The sequence below is a fragment of the Camelina sativa genome, chromosome 6 (assembly GCF_000633955.1).
Source record: "Camelina sativa cultivar DH55 chromosome 6, Cs, whole genome shotgun sequence".
NCBI classification, from domain to species: domain Eukaryota; kingdom Viridiplantae; phylum Streptophyta; class Magnoliopsida; order Brassicales; family Brassicaceae; genus Camelina; species Camelina sativa.
The window spans coordinates 15,023,586-15,041,860 of NC_025690.1; the positions used below are offsets into that span (position 1 = coordinate 15,023,586).

Sequence of the window (18,275 nt, forward strand, 5' to 3'; positions counted from 1 at the left end):
GTTGAGGATGACAGCTTACATTGGTGAATAACTTGTTTATCCACTGGTTGGTCGTACGATTCTGTTTGTGCTTCACCTGTAGAGGTGGACCAAGTTAAAGTTATTGACGGACAAATATTGTCAACCAAGCAGATTGGTCCACTAAGGAGACGGAAGGACATAATGTTATCCACTAACCTGTTCGAACGTTTAATCTGGTCCACCGGAGGCACAATGAGATTGGTTTGCGGCAGAAAGCCTGCAGGGTGGAGAAAATGGTTTCATGTTACTGATGGACAAGTATCGTCAACCAAGCGGTATGGTCCATTACGAGAGCGAATGACATAATTGGGATAGACAAATGTTGTCAACCAAGCGGATATTGTCTACTAAAGAACGAAGGACATAAATGTGGTGGACAAAAACTTTTCGGGCAGTAAATCTGGTCCACTAAAGGCATAATAAGATTGGTACATACGTAATCAGACCTGGTGATGGACAAGTAGAGTCAAACCAAGCAGATTTGGTCAACTTTAGAGGTCAAAGGACAAATTGGAGATGGACTAAACATGATTGAGCATTAGATCTGGTCCACCATAAGTTCAACATATGTGACTTTTTATGCTGCAAAATTCACCACTCCTCCAATTTTTTTTTTTCCTTAAATCATCTATTTCTTTAGTTCAAGGGTATATTGGTCTTTTTGTTCTCTACTTACCCCACAAAACTGACATTTTTGACGGGAGAACAAAAAACTGGCATTTGGGAGAAATTTTTGAATGAAAATGACATTATTAATAAAAATCCCATATGCTATTATAGTACTGATTATGGAATTGTTGTACATATACTCCATTATAAACCAAATATTACTTTTTGCTAAACAAAAAAAGATACTTCTTTGGTATCAAACTATCAATATATAGAAAAAAAGACTTCTAAAAGCTTTAATAAAAAGCGGTAATGACACCACAAAACCCCGTAGTTGTAAAGTGGAACTGAACAGGCTATCTTTATTGAAATGGCACACACCACAAAACCATAGTTGTCAAGTAGAATGATGAGGATTCTTATTATTAGTTACTTCGCCACAATCCAAAAGGAATCTGAAGCAATTAGATCGATACTAAATTACTAAATGATGATGGATTGGATTAGCCGGCATTGATTAATTGTGATCTAATGTGGTGTATAATGAATGTATTCTAAACTTGCTTAAATAATGTTTTTTTTTTTTGACGAAAAATAAATAAATTCAATGATTTGCAAATAAATTACAGGTATCTTTATTTCCAGCTCTTGAAATGGCCCAAACAAAGCCCATTAGAAAATAAATCTAAGGATTGGTCTCTCTCTTACTAAACTACTAGCAGCTCTAACACAAAGAAAAGAAAGAAGAACATCATCAGCCGCCTCTTTCACTTCAACCCTCCTTAAACCTCATCTGTTTACTACTCCGCCGCTTTCTCTCCGCCGTCGCTCCATTTCTCTTGACCCCCTCCAGGTAAAATTCCCCTTTTAGATCTTCTACACTACCCTCTACTTTTAGTATTTTGCGAATTGGTCTTTCTCCATCTCACTACGTATCTGTGACTTTTTTTCCCCCTTTTGGATTGTATTGGCTTCTTTTACTCTGTTTCCGTCTAATGATTCTTATTTCTCCAATTCAATCACTTTTTTTTGAAATCGTTTCTGATTCTTTACTCCATTAGTTGAAATGGCTGGGAAGTCGAACAAATCGAAGGCCAAGAGAGCGGCTGCTCAGAGCTCTGCCACCACTTCAACTGATGTTAAATCCGATGTTCCTGTCACTGCCCCTGTTACTGCTCCTGCTCCTGTTTCTGTTCCTGCTCCTGCTACAGCTACAGTTCCTGCTCCCGATAATGGCACCCTCAATGCTGCTGCTGTTGACTCTGTCGTGCCTGAAGCCAATGAAGTTCCTCCTCCGCTTCCTAAGGCTGACGAAAGCGAATCACAAGTAGCAAATAACGATGCCCAACCCAAGCAAGGTTAGTTCTAATGCGTTTTCTGAGAAGCACCTAATCTATATTATATCTCTCCAATTTGATGTGTAATATGCTTTGGCTTTTACAGGTGAGCTCCGTCTTTATCCTGTGTCTGTCAAAACACAAAGTGCGGGTAAAATGGAGCTTCAAGTGAGTTCGACTTTTTTTTTTGTTTTTTCTTTCTCGCTTATATACTATTGGCCAGTCAATTAGTGTTTCAGTTTCTCCAGGGCTTTAATACTTGTAAAGCATTACCCTTTCCAACTGTTTTTTTTTTTCTTATATTGGTGTGAATTATTATTGAATCTCTCCAATGGATCTGTTTACAGTTGAATCCTGGAGACTCAGTGATGGATATAAGGCAATTCCTTCTTGATGCTCCAGAAACGTGCTACGTCACTTGTTATGAGTTGTTACTCCGCAATAAAGATGGAGAGACTCACAATTTGGAAGACTACAATGAGATTTCCGAAGTAGCTGACATTACCACTGGTGGTTGCTCTTTAGAGATGGTTGCAGGTATGCTAAGTTTGTCCTTTTCTTCGTCTTTTTGTTTTTTTTTTGAGACTTAAAACTGAAAGTTGACTTGCTTTGTTTCTTTGGACAGCATTGTATGACGATAGATCTATCAGGGCTCATGTTCACCGAGCCAGAGATCTTTTGTCTCTTTCAACACTTCACTCTTCCCTATCAACAACACTTGCCTTGCAGTATGACGCAGCACTGAACAAAGTTCAGAATCCTGGAGGTTTTGAATCTGAATCTTTTTTCCTGATGGTGTTTTGCTTTACTAATCTTTTCATGTGATCTCGAACGATTTCTTTATGGCCTCTATTTTGAAACAGATAAACCAAAGTCTGACGTTCCAGAACTTGAATGTTTGGGTTTTATGGAAGATGTGCCTGGCTCTCTCAGGAAGTTGATCAATTCTGCATCAGAAGATATCAAATGCGTGGAAAACATTGTATTCTCATCATTCAATCCTCCTCCCAGCCACAGAAGGTATAGAACAACCTATTTTTAGAATTTCGTAAAGCCATAAATTTACCATTTTGTGCTGTTTCTTATGAATTTATTTGATTCAGGCTTGTAGGAGATTTAATATACCTGGATGTCGTGTCATTGGAAGGTAACAAGTACTGCATTACGGGCACAACAAAAACATTTTATGTTAATTCTAGCTCAGGGAATATTCTCGATCCAAGGCCAAGCAAATCTGGATTAGAAGCTGCGACACTGATTGGACTATTGCAAAAACTTAGCTCTAAGTTTAAAAAAGGTGGGAAACAGTATAGACACCATTCTTCTTAAGTCTATTAGTTACTCTTTATGATGTGATAGGCTTTTAGTCTGTTGATTAGCTTCTATTTTTCTTTTAATTTTTAAGCTTTCCGTGAAGTCATGGAAAAGAAAGCCTCTGCACATCCGTTTGAAAATGTCCAATCGCTTTTGCCACCACACTCATGGCTAAGAACGTATCCTGTTCCCGGTGAGTTTGATTTAGTAGATCATTTGTTTTTTCAGAGGCTGTTACTATGTGTGATCCTGTTTTAAGCAGTGATAATAATGTTTCTAAAATATTCACATGGAAGCCATAGTAGTGGGGTAAAAGATTGCCTTGATCTTGATTGCATTATATGTGATATATTTTAGAAGTTCCTTTTGTGACTCTTAAGTCCCAAGACGTATCTTGCACTACCTTAGATAATATCATTCTGGTGTTTTTTCGTTTGACAAATTTTTATAAATTAATTTAGAGGTAATATGTGGTCAATTGTGTTGCTTGTTTATCGACAGCGTACTAATTTTCTGGTTTATATGTTGAACATGTACTTCTGCTATAACTATTGATGTATGAGAAGATAATTTTTGTTATATGTGATTGATAAACTAGGAAATTCGAAACTATTTGGCCTTGGCTCCCCATTTCTACAAAAGATACACTTGTATAAGATTTATTTCTGTTATATCTGAGCAAGGACTCTTGTATCTGGACTCAGATCACAAGCGCGATGCAGCTAGAGCCGAAGAAGCATTGACCATTTCCTATGGTAGTGAGCTGATTGGTATGCAAAGAGATTGGAATGAAGAATTGCAATCATGCAGAGAGTTCCCTCACACTTCTCCTCAGGAGAGGTACATGTGATATTTGACTACATTGATTTTTTGGTAGCATAAAGTTATTCTTGTGGGATTCTATTCCTTTATTAAACATTTCCTTTTTTTGCAGGATCTTACGTGACAGGGCACTTTACAAAGTGTCTTCTGACTTTGTCGATGCAGCGCTTAACGGAGCTATTGGTGTAATCAGCCGATGCATACCACCTATAAACCCAACTGATCCAGAATGTCTGCACATGTCAGTGTGAATTGTTTGGCCTTTATATTTGATTCTCCATAGGCAACACATATGTTTTATTAATTCTAGCTTTTGTCTTGCGTGAAACTTTTGGCAGTTGAGTAATTCCCTTTGTTTTTATAAAAGTGGAGAAATGATAGAGCATCTAATATTTTCCTTTTACAGATTTGCGTTTATGCATGAGTTTTTGTATATCTGAAAAACTTGTTATTGTTATACTGTTGTAGGTATGTGCACAACAATATATTTTTCAGTTTTGCTGTTGATGCCGATGTTGAACAGCTATCCAAGAAACGTGCATCTAATCAAGTGACTGAGAAGGTGTCCTCATCTGAAAAGGTTTCATGCGCGGAAGGAACCTGCGATAATGAAGAGCCTAACAGCTGCAATGAGGCGCCACTTGTTGAAAATGAGCAGGCAACATACGCTTCTGCAAACAATGACTTGAAAGGCACAAAGTTATATCAAGAAGCAGATGTCCCAGGGCTATATAATCTGGCAATGGCCATTATTGATTACAGAGGTCATAGGGTTGTTGCTCAGGTTTGTTCTAATACTTGAACTGCCAAGTCCTTATTCTTGAGATTGTATGTGTCTTGCTTGTGTGCATTTTAATGTGTAAAAAAATGTTTTAGAGTGTGCTACCGGGAATTCTTCAAGGGGATAAATCAGATGCGCTTTTGTATGGTTCAGTCGACAATGGCAAGAAAATATGCTGGAATGAAGATTTTCATGCTAAGGTAAATTGATATAGTCTGTCTTGTTGTTGGATAATGTAGGCTGAATGTGAAAACTCTAGAACTACATATTAGTGATAAATATCTGTGTATTATTATAACACTGCTTTATTCCTAGCTGAACTCTTTAATCGTGATTAATCCCTTCTTCAGGTGCTAGAGGCTGCAAAACTTCTTCACATTAAGGAACATTCCGTCATTGATGCATCCGAAAATGTCTTCAAGTTGGCTGCACCAGTAGAGTGCAAGGGGATTGTTGGGAGTGATAACAGGCATTATCTCTTGGACTTGATGAGAGTGACGCCTCGTGATGCCAATTATACGGGTCCAGAGTCACGCTTTTGTGTCCTAAGACCAGAACTGATCACATCATTTTGCCAGGTACAAATTCTTTATTCCTTAGAGAGAGTATACACTTGACTTTTCTGTTAACATGTATTTTCTTCATGAAGGCGGAATCACTGGAAAAATCAAAATGTAAAACCAAGACTGACGAAGGGACTGATATCGTTTCCGATTCTTCTAATGTTACTGCTGATACTTCTAAAGTTGGTGATGCATTGAAAGATGAAGAGGAAAATGGGGCTTCAACTTCTGATCAGGTATATGTTTCACTTCTTGATCCTGATAGATATGTGCATTAAGCTTTAGCTTATTTCGTACTAATTGATGTCTCTATTTTGAGTGGCTGTTTGTATGCTATGCTGATATTTTGCATTTTACATCTGCTTGATATACTCTGTTTATTGTGTGCACTGACTGCTACTAGTTTATGGGGATGCTGTGTCTCACTTCGACTTGTATCGACGTAGAATGTTTTCAAGTGAAAAGGCAGATAGACAAAATACGAAATAGGATTGAACCCTGTAACAATGATAGAAATAACATTTTAACTTATATTAGACTGAATTATACAATTGGAATGGGTTGTTGAATTCTCTTTTGTTTTTGCTTTGAGATGCTTTCCCATCCTTGCTTTCTACTGTTGGATAGAAATGTCTGAGAACAGTTGTATCTGAGTTGAAACTGTCATTGCTGATATCTGCGAGTTCATTACAGAAAACTATTTCTGAAAAGGAAAATACCACCACCGAAGATTCTGCAGCCCAGTCTTCTGAAAGTGCCAAATCATGTGATGAAATTGCATTTAACCCCAATGTCTTCACTGACTTCACACTAGGTGGCAATCAAGAGGTAGGCTATATTGCTTATAAGTTATTTTTTTCAGATATTTACAATTTATTTACATGATTGGACTCTTTTTTGGGTTAAACAGGAGATAGCTGCTGATGAAGAAAATGTGAAGAAAGTTAGTTCATACCTTGTGGATGTGGTCCTTCCAAAATTTATAGAAGATCTTTGCACTCTCGAAGTTTCTCCAATGGATGGTCAAACTTTGACAGAAGCACTCCATGCTCATGGTGTTAATGTTCGGTACATTGGAAGAGTAAGTTCGTCACCTGTCATTATGATTTTGGTAGCTATCTCCATGTTTGGCTATATTAATTGAAGCACTGCACAACCAGGTTGCTAATGGGGTGAAGCATTTGTCTCATTTGTGGGATCTATGTCTTAATGAGATTACCGTGAGATCAGCAAAGCATATTTTGAAGGTAATTCTGAATGTTGTAAAAATCATACTATAAGATTTGGGGTATTTGTGGACAAGCTTATAGTAGTTTTTACATCATTGTGCAGGACATTTTAAGAGATATAGAGGACCACGATATTGGATCAGCAGTAGCTCATTTCCTAAATTGTTTCTTCGGAAGCTATCAAGCTGCTGGTGGAAAAGCTAGCGCCAATAGCTCGCATGCCAAAAATCAAAAGAAGGTTCTTGTGTGCTATCATAATTTGTTTATTATAGTTCTATGTTTGTTCATCTTGAAGTAGGATACTAATCTTTGCATCCATCGATAAAAGTTTCTCATGAACCAAATCCTGTTTATTTTTCCTGACCCTTGAATTTTGACAGGATCAATCCGTCACCAAGAAGGCTCAAGGAAGAGGGAAAGGAAAAGCTTCTGCAAAGAAAAATTTCTCATCGTATATGATGGTTGATTCCAACATTCTGTGGTCTGACATTCAGGAATTTGCCAAAGCCAAATATGAGGTAAGCCAAAGAGTCATTATCAAGTTTAAGATCATTTAATTCATTGTCTATGGAAGTGTTGTTACCTTCTGGGTTACCTAAGCATCTGTAATTGATGTGAGTCTATTTTCAGTTTGAGCTGCCCGAGCTGTCAAGAACTACAGCTAAAAAAGTATCAGTTCTTCGTAACCTCTGCCAAAAGGTATATTAAGTAGATACACTTTTCTCGTTGCTTCATAATTTATTTATGAGGGAACCCCTGATTAGCCAGTTCGTTATTGTTATTAATCTCTCCATTCTTCTGTTAATAGGTTGGTATCAGTATTGCTGCTCACAAATACGATTTTAGTGCAACATCGCCTTTTGAGACATCCGATATATTGGATATTCGGCCAGTAATCAAGCACTCTGTGCCTGTATGCTCTGAGGCTAAAGATCTTGTTGAGATGGGGAAGGTCCAACTGGCTGAGGTACCTTTGTTATTTCACATTAGCTATTCCGTCTGTGTTTACATTGTTGTGCTCGTCTATGCTCTTATATCCTGATAGCAGTGATACTTCTGCTTGCTAATTCTTGACAATATGTTTGTATTGGATAAGTTCGAGAGAATTTTATATTGATTTGGGTTGACATTCAACTCTTCCATAAGCTTCTTGTTTTTGTTTGCGTCAGTTGCATCATGGCGAAAACTCATTGTCTTGTATTTACCAAAATGATTAAAACTTTTGTAGGGCATGCTTAGTGAATCCTACACATACTTTTCAGAGGCATTTTCGATACTTCAACAGGTAAGTAGTCTGTATATGCATCTTATACTGTCAAAATAATATATCACCAAAGGTGCTCATGTTATTTTTTCTGATTCAGGTGACTGGTCCTATGCACAGGGAAGTTGCAAACTGCTGCAGGTATGTTTCTGGCTGATTTTTGTTTTATACTGGAAAAATATCTATGGACTTCCGTTTTATTTGCCTTAAGATTTTTGTCTTCTTTCGCTTTTCAGGTACCTGGCCATGGTTTTGTACCATGCAGGAGATATGGCTGGGGCAATAATGCAGCAACACAAGGAGCTCATTATAAATGAGCGATGCCTTGGGTTGGACCATCCTGACACTGCTCACAGGTATCAACTATGTTTCATTTGTGTTTATATTCTCTCTCGACCTGAGTTTGAAATTATTGTACTTTCAGCCGTTGACTTAAATGTTTAATACTGCAGCTATGGCAATATGGCTCTTTTCTACCATGGACTGAATCAGACAGAACTTGCTCTACAGAACATGGGTCGGGCCTTGCTTCTACTTGGCCTTTCATCTGGCCCTGATCATCCAGATGTTGCAGCTACATTTATAAATGTTGCCATGATGTATCAAGACATGGGCAAAATGGACACTGCTCTACGTTATCTTCAAGAGGCTTTGAAGAAAAATGAGAGACTTCTTGGTGCTGAACACATTCAGACTGCAGTATGCTATCACGCTCTTGCCATTGCATTCAACTGTATGGGCGCATTCAAGCTCTCACACCAGGTACTAAGAATTTTCTAAAGGCTTCTAGACCCTCTACCTGTCTCACCTTCTGATTTAATTTTTCTTTCTTTGTCAGCATGAGAAGAAAACCTATGACATACTTGTCAAACAATTGGGAGACGATGATTCTAGGACACGAGACTCTCTAAACTGGATGAAGACGTTTAAGATGCGCGAGCTTCAGGTTTGATGCAATGATAATGACTAGGAGAACCTCTTTTATTTATGGTTGTTCTTTTATGAGATATATTGGTTGTATATCTCAAATTTTCTGGTTGTTTTTTTGTGCCAGATGACTGCACAAAAGCAGAAAGGACAGGCAGCCAATGCAGCAAACACACAAAAGGCTATTGATCTCCTAAAGGTATACTCGCGGCTTTAGATATTGGCGTATTTTACTGAAAATCAAAAACTCCTTTATTAATGATGCTATAGAGTTGGAACATATACATAATTAGGCTCTTCACCGAAATACTAATGAAATCATATTCCTGATTGGTATGCAATAGGCACATCCAGACCTGATACATGCGTTCCAAAACGCAGCAGCTACTGGGAGGTCTAATGCACTGAACTCGGCTGTCCTTGGGGAGACTCAACCTCGGGGCAGAGGATTTGATGAAAGAGCAGCTCGGGCTGCAGCTGAAGTTAGGAAGAAAGCAGCTGCGAAGGGGCTACTGGTTCGCCCACATGGTGGTGTTCCAGTTCAACCCATGCCACCGCTCTCTCAACTCCAAAACATGATCAATACCGCCACCACAGATTCTTCTGAGAAAGGTGGAGAAAACGGGGAGGCAAAGGTACAAGAGAAGAAAGAAACCTCTGAAAATGGGAAAACAGAGAACCTGGCTCCTGCAGGATTAGGTGCCGGTTTAGCATCTTTGGATAGGAAGAAGCAAAAATCCAAAAAATAAGAAAGGAAAGTGCAGGATTCTAAGTAGTGAAGTTTGGTTTTTTGTCGCTGGAAGTCGATAAACCACTTGCTGATTTCATTACATGACAACACTTTTGTACCTTAAAAGCTTTGTTTTCTTCCCATTATGTTTCTCAATGATTTGGTTTGGGTAAAGGCCTCCATCCAGGTATGTCTGGTTTTTTTTTTGTTTTTCTCTCTTTTTCCCCACACTTTTCTACGGATGTAATTTTATTCCGCAAAAACGTCATTGATTTTTCTAGTTACTACTACTAGCCCTGTGTACTAGAATAAGCTCACAATCTTACAGTTATAAATGTAACTGTCTTTTCAGCATCACTTTGGATGCTTAATAGTTTACATAATAAAAGTATCTTGTTTTGTTTTAGGGGTTGGCTTGTTTTGTTCTAGATGGTGTGAGTACTTTAAAATCTCACCCACCATTAAACCAAAAGCGATCAACCCTACTCAAACTTAAGTCTTCCACAACCCGGGTCTACCCCAAACAGCAGACAGGCTCAAAGTAGGACCAACCGACCAAGCGTCAAAGCCGGGACGAGTCGAGCGAGGCTCAAAGAGAGTCGGTCACTCTGGTCCTGTCACAGCTTTCCCCCTCTAGAAGATTTCTAGGCCCAAAGTTAAGGCTTTTTTAAGGCCCAATTGTTCAAAGAGGTTAGGAGAGAGAGACGGCTAATGGATAATGTAGAGAGAGACACTTAATGATACCACAACTCCTTCTTCTTCTTCTTCCTTATCAACACTTTCACTCCCTCCGACAATGGCGACTTTTCTAACAAATGTTGTTTCAATCAAACCTACAGTGTTCTCATTCCAGTCCGAATCCTTCACCCCTTCGCTAACACGGGTCAATGTATTCTCCTCAAAATCCTTTTCTTCTCTCGCCGGAACCATCTCCCGGAGCTCTAGAACAAGGTTCATTCCTTATGCAGTAATGGAGACAGAAGAAAAAGCCGCCACTTTGGACCCTAATTCAGAAGCCGCCAGGCGTGTCTACATCGGTAACATACCCAGGACCGTGAACAACGAGCAGCTCACCAAACTTGTTGAAGAACACGGTGCTGTTGAAAAAGTTCAGGTTTTTATTCTTAATTACATCTCCTTCTTTAGTTACTTAGCCCGCATCAAGAATAGTGATTTGAGGTCATGTTTTGGGGTTGGTTTTTTAATCAGGTGATGTATGATAAGTATTCAGGACGAAGCCGCCGATTTGGGTTTGCTACAATGAAATCAGTTGAAGATGCCAATGCTGTGGTTGAGAAATTGAATGGCAATGTAAGAGCTATTTTCTTAACTCCCTAATTGCTTCGTATTGTTCGTTTTAAGTTGTAAGAGATGACAGAGCGTATGTTTTGTATATTACCTCAGACCGTTGAAGGGCGTGAGATAAAGGTTAACATTACAGAGAAACCTATAGCATCGTCTCCTGATTTATCATTGCTTCAGTCAGAAGATTCCGCATTTGTAGATAGCCCTTACAAAGTGTATGTTGGAAATCTAGCAAAGACTGTTACAAAAGAGATGCTTGAGAATTTGTTTTCTGAGAAAGGGAAAGTAGTAAGTGCCAAGGTCTCAAGAGTACCTGGAACTTCGAAATCTACCGGGTTTGGATTTGTTACGTTCTCTTCAGAAGAAGATGTGGAAGCTGCCATTTTGGCTCTTAACAACTCTGTAAGTGTTTCATACTTCTTCACTTACAAATATAGAGTGTGCAGAATCAAACCTTTTCTCACGCTGAGATTTTAAACTGCAGTTGCTGGAAGGACAGAAGATTCGGGTGAATAAGGCGTAGTAGTGTAAGACGAGCCTTTGACATCATAAGAGCGTGAAAAGAATCGTTTTTGAGGAGTTTGTTATGCAAATCATTAGAGCATAGTATCATCATCTTGTATTCTTTCTAAGTTTAAAAAAGTATGTTGACACTCAATGATGATAACCAAGGAAATATCTTGTATTCATTCTAAAGTTGAAAAGATGTTGATGGAACTCAATGATACGCATAGTAGGTTAAAACAAACTCAAGAGAAATGCAATGGAACATTCATGTTCTGATCGATCCTGTCTAGACAATATGTAAATTGATGTTAGACAAACATGATCAAGTCCGTACTTGGAAGTTGGAAGTGAGAGTGAAGCTTGCTCATAAAAATCACGTTTGGGGTTATAGATTTATTATACCTTTGGCTTAAGTTAGTTGATAACTTATACCGACGGTCAGGGAAGACCAGAGCTTCGAGACACAGTCGAATCTCATCGGAGATTTCGTAGGCAAAACTGATCAGAATCTCAACTAACGAATTCTCAGAAATCTCAAAGTTCAAATCTTTTTTTCTCTTTCTGGGTCCTTCTTCTTCTACCTTTTTATCAATCGACCTTATCTTCATAATTTGCTTTTGTGTTTTATCATTACGCAATAAAGTACCAGTCTTTTCACTTAATAGAATCAGGTAAAAGCGGAGCCAGGAGATGCTTAGTTTACAGAGTCTTCCTCCTTCCTTCATCTCCATCCCAAATCGGAGCTCTAATCCTTGCTCAACTGCTCCACCTCGTGCGACCACTGACTTTGCTGCTACACCAATCTCTCGCCGTCTTATCCTTCTCCGTCATGCTCACAGTTCCTGGGATGATGTTTCCCTCAGAGGTAATCTTCTCTTTCTCTTCTTTATCCTCAAAATTGATTAAAAAAACCAAACCTTTATGTCTCTCTATGTGTGTCAAGGATAGACCATGATCGTCCTCTAAGTAAAGCCGGACAAGTTGATGCTGCCAAGGTTGCTCAAATCCTCTCCTCACTTGGCTGGCTTCCCCAACTCATTCTCTCAAGGTTTTTTAATTCCAATACCCTAAGTTCCTCAAATTGCTTTTTTCGTTTCTGTGATTGAGAAATTGTGGTAAAATGTTTCATTTCACAGCGACGCCACTCGAACTCGGGAGACACTGAAGTCAATGCAAGCGCAAGTGGATGAGTTTATGGAGGCAAATGTACATTTCATTCCGAGCTTTTACTCCATTGCTGCTATGGACGGCCAAACAGCCGAGCATCTTCATCAGATTATCTCCAAATATTCAACACCTGACATTACTACTGTCATGTTAGTTTTAATTATTAGTTTCTCTCTGTCACTCTTTATTTGCTTCATCTTCTTTGTGCTGTCTTATCAATTCTTCACCCAATTGCTACACAGGTGTATGGGGCATAATAAAGGTTGGGAAGAAGCAGCCTCTATGCTCTCTGGAGCTTCTGTTAAGTTGAAAACATGCAATGCTGCTTTGCTTCAGGCTTTTGGTGACTCCTGGGATGAAGTTTGTAGATTCCATCCCTTTTTCAGATATTCATGAGCTTGCTTTTTCTTTGTTCTGGAGTCACCAAACTTTCTTTTGCCCATCACAGGCTTTTGCACTCTCGGGGACTGGCGGATGGAAACTTGAGGGTGTAGTGGCTCCAGATAGTAGCATCTATGTGTAGTAGCAAGCATCCGAAGCTTCTAGTATACCATTTTTTCATGGTTGCTTTTCTCCTCTAGGCTTGCAGCTTCTGCTACTACAGTGTATCATTCTTACAACTACTTTACTGTTTACACAATATATAAAAGGTGGTTAAGTTTCATCCTTGTGTACAATTCTCAATACCATGTAGCTATGCTTAGTTTTTAGCTGATGAGATGAACAACGCAAGAGTGGATTGCATCTCTTTATTGGATGTTTGCCTTATGTAAGATCCTAGCATCGCAGAGATGTTCAAATGCAATCACATTATTTATATAAATTGAGTGTGCATATTTACCAAGTGACTCTGTTTCCTTTTATTAATGGTATCATACACTGTAGTTAACGTTTAAGTTGGGGTATAGACGAATCCTTAGAGATTCCATGGATTATTGTGCCTTGGAGAGTTAATGTTTCTAAGGGCTTTCCATACAACACTATTGCATTTAAACCCTGACCCGAAACCGATCTGCCAAACCCTATCACCTCTTTTGATCTTCTCTTTGTGTTCCAAGTAAGCCAGCTCGTACCATATACTGCTGCTTGATGTATTCCCGAAACGTTCCAGTGTCCGTCTAGATGCCTCCATATTCTCGTCCGTCAACTTGAGATCCTTTTGAATCTCATCAAGCACTTTCTTACTCGATGACAGTAGACATATATGCTCAAAAGAAGGCTCAAGGCGACCAAGTGTTGCAATGTTTGCTTTGAGTGCTTGGCGACCAACTTCGATTATATCTCTAGATATATACAGTCCTTGTTTCCCATCTCGGTCTTCTCTCAACTCCATGCTCTTGTAACTTCTGTCCTCATTGCCTTTATGGGTTCTTACTAACTGTTATGTTTCATCAATTACAGTGTCATCATTAGTCAAACCAAGCAACAGAGCAAGAGAATTCCAAACTGTTACTTTGTTTGTTATTATCACCTGCATAAGTTGGTATTTGGATCGCCATCTATCGATACGCCGACTAGAGAGCATAACTGCAGCTGCTCCCATTCGGAAGAAACAATTTGGTGGAATTAATGCGACATCATTGCCTGAGTACCAAGTGAAGCTCACTATCTCAGTGCTCACCACCAAAGCATAAGAGCCTTGATGAGCATTCAAAAGATCTTTGGCTAAATCAATAGCTATGATTCCGGCGCTACACCCCATACCACCAAGATTGTAGCTCTCTGTGTTATGCCTCAGTTTATAATGGTTAATAACCATGGCTGATAGAGAAGGCGTGGTGTTGAGGACTCCGCAGTTTAGAACCAGGATCTTGATGTGCTTCACGTTGATTTTTGTCGCTGCAAGAAGTTCATCGATTGCTCCAAAGATCACCATTGCTGCTTCTTCACGACCATCACGAAGATTGACCTTGTGACTAGGCTTGAACACCACTCTTGGCATGTAGCTCTCCTCTCCTATGCCTGATTGCTGCAGCACTTTTCTTTGAAGCTCGATGGCAGTCTCGTTGAAGTTACCAGACTTTATTGCCATCTCGATGAAGTCGCTTTTTGTGATCTGTACAATTTTCACCCACAAACACAACAATGAGAAGGAGAAAGAGAGTCAAGAAAGATGGAGAGGGAAGAGACATGACCTTGAGATGATCGGGTGGGCGGTAACATGAGAAATCGAGAAGGAAAACAGAGGAAGGAGTAAGAAAATGATAGATGAGGAGGAGCAATAAGATGGATAAAGGAAAAGCCAAGATTGGGAGAAATCTAGAAACGAAGATAAAGAGAAGAAGAAAAGGAGGAATGAAGTAACAAAAGGAACGGGAGAGAGAGAGAAGGTAAATGTAACCAAGCTTGACGTATCTCAAATTCACATATCCAAGGAAATCAGGAAGGCCCTTGCGTGACTTTGACTTAACTCCACCATTCACCATCTTTGTTGCCTCTTTTTCCATTTCACTATAAGCATCAAAACCTTGTGCTCTTTGTTTAAATAATCAAATAAAAATATGAGTCATTGTAACAGAAAGATGGCTTCTTTGGTGCATGTTACCGTTGAAGTGGCGGGTTTTGCTGCATCATTCAGTTGGTGTGGTGTAACTAAACCAAAGCTCGGTTCATGTAGTTAACAATGAACCAATGAGATGTAAGCTCACATTCTCCAGGCAAATCTAATACAACAAACAAGATAATCAAATACTTCGAGATTTTGCTGGTTCTAAGAATTGGAATCCATGATGTTTAGATACGCTAGTGTGTTGAAATGTTCTAAAAGGATTATCCTCAGAATTTTGATGTTTCCTCTCTCATTAGACTATATTTGAATAGAAGATTCAACCCATTACATATAACCGAAGCACTCATCACAAAAATTGTACATGACATTTTAAACCATATTTTATTTTAACCTTAACTCTCACTAATGAAAACTACTAAAAGCTAATGTAACAGATCTCTGCAATATTATTACTCGGACCAAAATTTCACAAAGGCTGTCAAGAAAGATTTGAGAACTGCCAAAAGCGGATTTGTTTCTCGTCTTTCCCCTTTCCACGATTCACTGCAAAAAAAAGAAAAAAAAGAAGAAGAACGGAAGGTAAGGCATGTGAAACCCTCTGGAGAGCCAAACACAATAAACCAACAACCCCAAAACAAGATTGAGAATTCAGAGCGTGTTTACTCACGGTTTAATTCTGTTCAATGTTGCATTGTTTTCTTTTTGAGAGCTGGAACTATCTGAAGCATCGACTTTAACTTTTTCCATGGCTGCCTTCTTCTCTACACTTGCCACTTCATTCCCGGTATAGCTACTCATAGTTTCCATTTTTGCTCTGTCGTGCTTATGATTTCCCGACTATTACAAAATTAAAAGGTTACAAAGTTATCATCCTTGTGTGGATATTTCATGTACCAAGTAGTTAAACTCAGTTATTAAGAACAGTACAAATAACAGCTTCTCATATATATACAGACCTTAATCTCACAGTTAGAGCATAAAAATTGACTACCAAAACATCTAAAAACATTCAAGAGGTTATGTCATCACTAATGTTCTTCTGCCAGGATCATGAAATACTTATCCTAAACTAAAATAAGGAATTAGTAGATGCTAACTAAGAAATCCTGCAGCCAACATAACTAAATTAGGACAACCTGCTGAACACAAACAATTTTTTTGCCTGGACACCAAATCCATAAAGACTGTTTTGTTTCAGTATGCAATAGAATGTAAAAACATAAATATACTTGGTGAAGCTTACCTCAGTGCCAGACGTTGTCATTGTCTGCTCAGTTTTCAATGACCCATTACTAAATTCCTTAGTCTCATGGATGTTGCCAATCACAGGATTCACAACCACTGTTCCTTCGGTGTCAGCACATTCAACATCTACTGAAGCAGGATTAACAATTTTCTCTCCATTTTTCTTTTCCACAGGGACTGAAATATGATTTGGCCTTTTCTCAACAATGACCTCAGTCTTCTTTTCTTCAAGTAAAGGAGAAGTGGATGAAGAAATCTCCCCAAGTTCAACATGATTTGTTTTGCTGCTATCAGCTTCCACCTCTGTCTTAGTTCCTTTCTCACCCTCACAAAGTTTGACCAACTCACTAAGTTGTGCATCCGGTGAGTCCATCGTTGAAGTTACAGATCTTACTGGAAATGTTTCAGTTTCACCAACTGTTTCTGCTGGCTTATCAATTGTGCCTAATGTGTTCACCGTTATGTTCACAGTTTCGGTCATTGCTGCTTCAGCATCATTCACTCTTTCTTCGTTGTTAAGTTCTGTGCCGTCTGATTCAATGGAAGGTAGTTCCTCAATTTCTTCGTCTTTGTTGTCCACATCGAGTCCTTTATCCTGCACTGTATCCATTATATCTTGTAGCTCTGCAGCACGCTTGATATCAGTTTCTTCACTGCTAGATGCTGCAAGCTGAGTCATGGATATGTCAGTGGAGTCCATTGACTGGTTTACGAGCCCTATGTCTTCTTCCAAAATTTTCTTTCCGTTCACTTCCCTGCAATCAGATCCTCTGTCTTCTGGAGCAGCCTGGCTACCAATTTCAGGTGACTTCATCTCCTCAGCCTCGGAAGAAAAATCATAACTTTGATCTGATGCAGAATGGAATCCGTTTGGGGACAAAAATAAAGGGGGCACAGGATCCATCATGATTGAACTTGAAAGACCCTGATCTTGCAAACGGTCAGAGGAGCCATTTCCCTCAAGAACCAAGTCACCAGAACCAAGAACTCTATTCTCTTGGATAATCTCTCTGACAATCTCCCTGATAGTGTAGAAAGACCCACCCACCTCCTTGTGAGTGAGGCTAAGTGAAGGAAAAGTCCCATTGTTTAGTTTCTGATGCCTGAAAACAAAACACCAATTACAAAAAGCTATTATTAAAAAAGGCAAAAAAATCAAAATTTTAGTTAGAGGAAGAGAGTTAGGTTCATACTTCTTAATAAAAGACTCCACCAGTGTTTTTCTCTCCTCTTTGGGAATCCGATTACGAGTCCTCTTGCCTCCAGAATCGTGAGGCTTAGCTAGAGCAAATACTTGCCCAACGTAACTAGTCTTGATAGATTGCATGTTCTCTCTTTATCCTTTTTTATATATATCCTGTTGCAGATGAACTACAGTGAAATCAGAATCAGACAAGAACCCACACAGTACAAGTCTAACCAAATAAACAAAATCCACACAGTACAAGTCTAACCAAATAAACAAAATCCTTAAGACAGATCCGTTTACTTCATCATTTTGTAACAGCAGATAGCACAACGAAGACTCTCAATCAGAATTCTTAACACATTAAAGAGAGAGGACAATTCCCAACTGAATCATTGAAAAGCAAAAACTCCATCGATAAAGACGAAGAGATAAGAAATGAAGAAGAAGAAGAAGAAGACGAAGACGACGAGGGTTTACCTACCACCGCGAGAGAGAGAGATTAGAATTCACGACTCATCTTTGCAAATGGACTAAAACCCTACGCCCCAGTACACACAGACAACAGAACACCACTGTGTGCGAGTGTGTGTTGTTGGGAGGCGCAAGCGGGAGTTTTGGGTAATTTATTTTAACTTTTGTGGCAAAATCGTCATCTTCTTTTTCCTTACTTCTTTATTTAATTTTCAATTTGACCCCAAATACTTTATTTTAATCAATGTAGACCCTCACTGATTTCACTTTGACTACTTTCTACCC

At 38.9% G+C, this 18,275-nt stretch overlaps 5 protein-coding genes across 9 annotated transcripts; 3 read left to right on the forward strand and 2 right to left on the reverse strand.

The window, feature by feature from the left end:
• LOC104791463 (clustered mitochondria protein) lies at positions 1,352-9,968 on the forward strand. 2 transcript variants are annotated; one of them, XM_010517360.2, is made up of 28 exons: positions 1,352-1,483; positions 1,692-1,988; positions 2,074-2,135; positions 2,315-2,504; positions 2,593-2,733; positions 2,831-2,987; positions 3,071-3,264; positions 3,373-3,474; positions 3,986-4,121; positions 4,216-4,344; positions 4,572-4,887; positions 4,980-5,084; positions 5,235-5,462; positions 5,534-5,683; positions 6,141-6,275; positions 6,358-6,528; positions 6,608-6,694; positions 6,780-6,914; positions 7,057-7,194; positions 7,307-7,375; positions 7,485-7,643; positions 7,905-7,961; positions 8,041-8,081; positions 8,177-8,296; positions 8,393-8,702; positions 8,779-8,886; positions 8,995-9,066; positions 9,212-9,616. In XM_010517360.2, exons 2-28 carry the CDS (start codon positions 1,697-1,699, stop codon positions 9,614-9,616), a joined length of 4,209 nt encoding a protein of 1,402 aa, XP_010515662.1. In that variant the 5' UTR covers positions 1,352-1,483; positions 1,692-1,696. The 2 variants fall into 2 exon arrangements, with proteins under 2 accessions (XP_010515662.1, XP_019082457.1); XM_019226912.1 differs by lacking the exon at positions 1,352-1,483 and having other exon boundaries at positions 1,697-1,988; positions 9,212-9,968.
• Positions 10,301-11,619, forward strand: LOC104791464 (30S ribosomal protein 2, chloroplastic). Its single transcript, XM_010517361.2, has 4 exons — positions 10,301-10,711; positions 10,807-10,908; positions 11,002-11,304; positions 11,387-11,619. Exons 1-4 carry the CDS (start codon positions 10,394-10,396, stop codon positions 11,423-11,425), a joined length of 762 nt encoding a protein of 253 aa, XP_010515663.1. The 5' UTR covers positions 10,301-10,393; the 3' UTR covers positions 11,426-11,619.
• On the forward strand, positions 11,705-13,244 carry LOC104791467. Its single transcript, XM_010517364.2, has 5 exons — positions 11,705-12,274; positions 12,358-12,457; positions 12,546-12,725; positions 12,819-12,936; positions 13,025-13,244. The coding sequence occupies exons 1-5, from the start codon at positions 12,100-12,102 to the stop codon at positions 13,097-13,099; spliced, it is 648 nt and encodes a 215-aa protein (XP_010515666.1). The 5' UTR covers positions 11,705-12,099; the 3' UTR covers positions 13,100-13,244.
• LOC104791466 (3-ketoacyl-CoA synthase 15-like) lies at positions 13,479-15,225 on the reverse strand. Its single transcript, XM_010517362.2, has 3 exons — positions 14,712-15,225; positions 14,048-14,632; positions 13,479-13,954 (listed from the first exon to the last, which is right to left on the reverse strand). The coding sequence occupies exons 1-3, from the start codon at positions 15,021-15,023 to the stop codon at positions 13,493-13,495; spliced, it is 1,359 nt and encodes a 452-aa protein (XP_010515664.1). The 5' UTR covers positions 15,024-15,225; the 3' UTR covers positions 13,479-13,492.
• On the reverse strand, positions 15,346-18,127 carry LOC104791468. 4 transcript variants are annotated; one of them, XM_010517369.2, is made up of 5 exons: positions 18,001-18,127; positions 17,524-17,687; positions 16,329-17,433; positions 15,753-15,922; positions 15,346-15,628 (listed from the first exon to the last, which is right to left on the reverse strand). In XM_010517369.2, exons 2-5 carry the CDS (start codon positions 17,655-17,657, stop codon positions 15,535-15,537), a joined length of 1,503 nt encoding a protein of 500 aa, XP_010515671.1. In that variant the 5' UTR covers positions 17,658-17,687; positions 18,001-18,127; the 3' UTR covers positions 15,346-15,534. The 4 variants fall into 4 exon arrangements, with proteins under 4 accessions (XP_010515671.1, XP_010515670.1, XP_010515669.1 ...); XM_010517368.2 differs by having other exon boundaries at positions 17,524-17,701; positions 18,001-18,121; XM_010517367.2 differs by having other exon boundaries at positions 17,997-18,121.